The 4,958-nt window shown below is 41.4% G+C and overlaps 1 protein-coding gene across 2 annotated transcripts in view; it reads left to right on the top strand.

The window, feature by feature from the left end:
* LOC107090850 (T-cell differentiation antigen CD6-like) overlaps positions 1–2,109 on the top strand; it is a 10,875-nt gene extending 8,766 nt beyond the window's left edge. For both annotated transcript variants that reach the window (XM_015384447.1, XM_015384448.1), the window contains 3 exons: positions 345–491; positions 709–789; positions 870–2,109. In XM_015384447.1, the coding sequence (XP_015239933.1) occupies positions 345–491; positions 709–789; positions 870–916 (275 nt within the window). In that variant the 3' untranslated portion in view covers positions 917–2,109. The remainder of the gene's footprint in view (positions 1–344; positions 492–708; positions 790–869) is intronic.
* Positions 2,110–4,958: the final 2,849 nt, after the last annotated feature.

Raw genomic sequence — 4,958 nt, 5'->3', positions numbered from 1 at the left:
GTATCGATGGTATCGATGGTACTGATGGTACTGATGGTACCAATGGTATCGATGGTATCGATGGTACTGATGGTACTGATGGTATCGATGGTACTGATGGTACTGATGGTACCAACGGTATCGATGGTACCGGGTGGGAAATGTTCTTCCTCTATCAGATGTTCCCAGTCTACTGTGGTTCTGGTTCTGGGAGGCCCTCCTCATGGGGGGCAAACCTGGAACCTCCATCCAGGAGGATCATGTGACTGATGACGGAGCTGCCTTTGCTCCTCATTGGTTGGATGATCACCATCCTGAATCTAGAAGTTTGTTCAGAACGTTCTCCGTTTTCCTCCTTGTTCCAGGTTCTAGATCTCCAAACAAAGACTCTGCAGCTGCTGGTTTTCCGTACAGCAGAGCGTCAAAGATCTCCCAGGATTCCTTCGACTCCTCCAGCACCTCCTCCGGTGAATGCTACGAAAACGTGAACCCGAGCCACAAAGCCGACTTTGGTAGGTCTGAGCCGCTTCTCCCAGCAGAGGATTCATCAGCGTCCTCCTGGATCATCTTTTAAGATCAAATCTTTTCTTCTAGATGAATATTTCAATGTTTCTAAAGAAGCTTTTAAATTCTGTAATATTTTCATGTGTTGGTCTTATTCCCCTTTCTGTGGGGGCGTTCATAAAGCGCTGCAGTTTATAATGACTCCATTATTCCTATTAAACTTAGAACCGGGCCAGAACCAGGCAGCTTCCAGCCCTCCGCTGTACACCAACTCTGGGATTGGAGCAGGAGGACACGCGTTTTCAGGTAAAGGTCGGCGGGAGGCCACGCCCACCCAGCAGCACCTTCCTCCTGTCTAACATTTCTCTCTGCTGCCTGGACTCTAGATGATGATGATGATGATGGTGATTACTGCCCTGTGAGCCCAGACTGATGATGATGACGACGATGATGATGATGGAATGAGATGCTGGCCGCTCTCAGAAATGGAGGAAAAAAACAAACAAACTGCAGAAGCTTGAATCTACAGGTTTGACGTTAAACTGAGCTGTGAGTGAAAAACACTGAGGAGAAAAAACTTTATAAACTCCAGGATGCTGAGGGGAACAAAAGTCCGTTTGGACCTGAATCAAACTATCTGAATGCTGGAGGAGATCGTCAGTCTTCCAATAGTCATTCCAAAAAAGTTAAAAAACAAACCACTGGACTCTGTTTTCCAAGTCTGAAGACGTTTCGCTTCCCAAGATAGAGACTAGTTGATAGGGATTAATAACATAACTCTGTATTGTCCTAAAAATGAGACCAACACAGCACACAAGCAGGAAAGGAGAGCGACCAGACGCACTGAGAAGTCTGTGGTCAACTCTGCCGGGACGTCTCAATGGGCCAGTATCGGGTGTTGCTGGCCAATAACGACTCCCATTATCAACGGGGTGGAGCTGGTTTTCCAGTTTCAATCTGCTTGTTTTCTAATCCATTACAAGGCTTCTGTTTGGCTACTCTATAAAGCCTGGAACTCAACGCTAATCCAGACATTTGGAATTGAGAAAAATTCCAGGAAGGGAAGCGGAACGTCTTTAAACTTGGAAAACAAAGTCCAGTGGATAAACTAGCTGAAGCAAACTGATTACGCTCAGTCCGCCAGGAGGAGGAGGAGCTAATCATACTCAGTCATGATGAAATAAAAAGATCCAGTTTCAGAGACTCCAATCTGAACGGAAACAAACTCATGAATAAATCCTCCAGTCGTTTCCACAATCTGTCATTAGTTATTCAGCACAGATGGAGCCAGGATGGAAAACGGTGTCCATTTTTCCTAAATAAAGACTAGATTTTCATTAAACTCTTGGTCATAAATAAAAACTCTTATAATAATACATCTTTGCTGACAAAATGAATCATTTTTGGTTCTACATCATATCCACATTAAATAGGTTTTAATCAGTTACTCCTAGATGACTGGGAGACCTTACCTTCTCCCCATAAACCACAAAAATTTATCCCGAAAAACATAAACTCATTTTTTTCGCTTTATTGCACTGCAAAAACCATCTAGAAATAAGTAAAAAAATATCTTAAATTAAGTGTATTTACCCTTAATTTAAGCAGATAAATAAGATGATTTGCCAATGGAATGAATATTTTTACTCTTAAAATGAGATAATTAGTTAATATGCACTTGAAATAAGACAAAGCAAATTTTATTTTCTTATTTTAAAAGTAAATTGTCTAGTTCCATTGGCAAAGTATTCCACTTAACTCCTCATTTTAAGAAAAAATGCGCTTAATTCAAGTAAATATTACTCATTTAGATTTCCATTTTTTGCAGTGTGTTGGAAAAGCTTTATTGCTTTATGGTTAATAAAGGCTAATAACTCTTAAAATTGAAATTAGTCAGGAGCTTTCTACTGCTCCACCCTCTCTGTTAGAGGAGAACCATTGGTTCTAGAGACGGTGACTAACCTCCGCAAACGACGCATCACCTGATGAGTGGCGGGCCACCCTGTAGCTCCGCCCCTGTAGAAAGATGAATCTACTATGACGCTAAAAAGGAAATATAAAGTTTAAAGTTGAACTAAGAATAGAGCTAGAATGAAACAGAATGATGAAAAAGGGGTCCCTATGTCCTCCAGCAGTCTAAGCCTATAGCAGCAGAACTATAGAGATCCCTTTATATAGATAGAGATAAGCTTTTAGCTTCGTCTTAAAAGAAACTTTGCTGCCGGGGAAAACTTCTGAGAAACCTCATGACAGAACTTAATCAAAGCCGCAGAGCTGATTTAATTTACCTGTTAATGTTACATTTTTTAATGAAGTTAAAACTGTGAAAAAACACTTCTAATGTCAGCAGAACAAAGACAGAGGAAGCGGTTCAACAGCAGCCGTTATCTGGATGCTGCAGCTTCGTCACTCAGATGTGATGAATATCAGACCTGCTTGAAAATGCTACAGGAACAGAGTTATCAACCTGGGAAAGTCACCTGCAAGGAGAGCAAGACTTCTCATTCAGCTCCAGGTCCTCCCAGGTGGACGTCCCACCAAAATTCAGTCCAAGGTCAGAGTGTGAAGCTCAGAGGAATGACCCCACAGCTGCAACTCAGACTCTATAGCAGAGGTCANCAGAATGATGAAAAAGGGGTCCCTATGTCCTCCAGCAGTCTAAGCCTATAGCAGCAGAACTATAGAGATCCCTTTATATAGATAGAGATAAGCTTTTAGCTTCGTCTTAAAAGAAACTTTGCTGCCGGGGAAAACTTCTGAGAAACCTCATGACAGAACTTAATCAAAGCCGCAGAGCTGATTTAATTTACCTGTTAATGTTACATTTTTTAATGAAGTTAAAACTGTGAAAAAACACTTCTAATGTCAGCAGAACAAAGACAGAGGAAGCGGTTCAACAGCAGCCGTTATCTGGATGCTGCAGCTTCGTCACTCAGATGTGATGAATATCAGACCTGCTTGAAAATGCTACAGGAACAGAGTTATCAACCTGGGAAAGTCACCTGCAAGGAGAGCAAGACTTCTCATTCAGCTCCAGGTCCTCCCAGGTGGACGTCCCACCAAAATTCAGTCCAAGGTCAGAGTGTGAAGCTCAGAGGAATGACCCCACAGCTGCAACTCAGACTCTATAGCAGAGGTCAGGGATTAGTGGACCGCGATCCGGATCCGGATCCACCTGCTGGCTAATCCAGACCTAACCTGATTTAAAACATTTATAAAATACCGCATGTTGTACGATAACTGTGTCTAATTTCACTTGCTCCTCTTCTCCTGTTAATACGGTAAAGCCCTGGGGAGCGTCCGGCTCCAGGCTGCACGTGATCCAATGAGCCAATGAGCTGTCAGTCTGGGTTGCTGCTGCTGCTACTTTTAAGACTCATTAAGACAGAAAAAAGAGAAAATGAAAAACGCTCAGTTCAGGTGTTTTATTAAAAATGGGAATCAGGGAATTATCTATAAACCAAACTGAACGATTGTTGTTCTCTACTTCAAAAAACACTTTAGATTTTAAAATGGAAAAATTTTCTATTTTTTAATATTTTTTAGTTAGAATTTCAATGTATAACATGAAATGTTGAATAAAAACTTCATTTTACTTTAAGTGTTAAATTCTGTTTAAATTAATAGATTATAATTAAAAATGTCTCCTTTATTGGTTGATGATTTTCTTTATCCGACCTGCTGATTTTTAACTGGTTCCCCTGATCTAAAGCCTCAGTTAGGAGGTTCAACATTAGAGGTTGTGACCCTGAACCAGTCTGGCCCACTGAAGGGTTGAAAACAAGATTGCGGCTCAGTAACTGTCCAGCACGGTAGTGGAGGGAGGATGCTGAGGGCTTGTTTTCCACTGTGGCTTCATCTCTATTCATCAGATCATGACTTCATGGAATCTGTTGACCGTTTTAAGATTATTTTGGTTTAGAAACTTTATTTAAATGAAAACTTTGTACAGTTCTGCTCCTGGCTCTGGTCCAGCCCTCCCAATATGGAGGAAAATTCCCTGTGATGTTGAAGGTCGGTCTGACTGCTGATCTGTGAATGTCTCTGTCATTTAAAGCTTCATGTTCGTATCGTTATGATTTTCCCCTGATGTGCAGCTTGTGTGCAAACTACTGAGCTCAGCTGGTCTCCTTTGCTGTAATGATCCCTTCATCCGGCGTGTAAACACAATAAAAATAATCTCCTGTAACGTGTCAGGCTTTGTCTTTTATGGGTTCAGTTTCTGTGCTTTTATTCAACCATCATCCATGTTGTTTATAAACCGCCTGAGCAGGACTGATCGTCCCACCGAAGTTCTAAAAACAGGAATAAAAGGAAACCTGCTTTTTTTCTTTATTCCTTCACCTGCTGCAGCAGCTGAGCAACGTCGATCCGTAAATCTGCGCTTCAGAGGTAAGGGAGACACTTTGCCAATGGAATAATACTATATCTAAAGAATATTTACAGAATTTAAACTTCTGAAAGTTCTTTAAATC

This window comes from Cyprinodon variegatus, unplaced genomic scaffold (assembly GCF_000732505.1).
Source record: "Cyprinodon variegatus isolate N-32 unplaced genomic scaffold, C_variegatus-1.0 Scaffold312, whole genome shotgun sequence".
NCBI lineage: Eukaryota > Metazoa > Chordata > Actinopteri > Cyprinodontiformes > Cyprinodontidae > Cyprinodon > Cyprinodon variegatus.
Note: the sequence above shows the minus strand (reverse complement) of the source record. Positions and strands in the feature narration are given on the sequence as shown.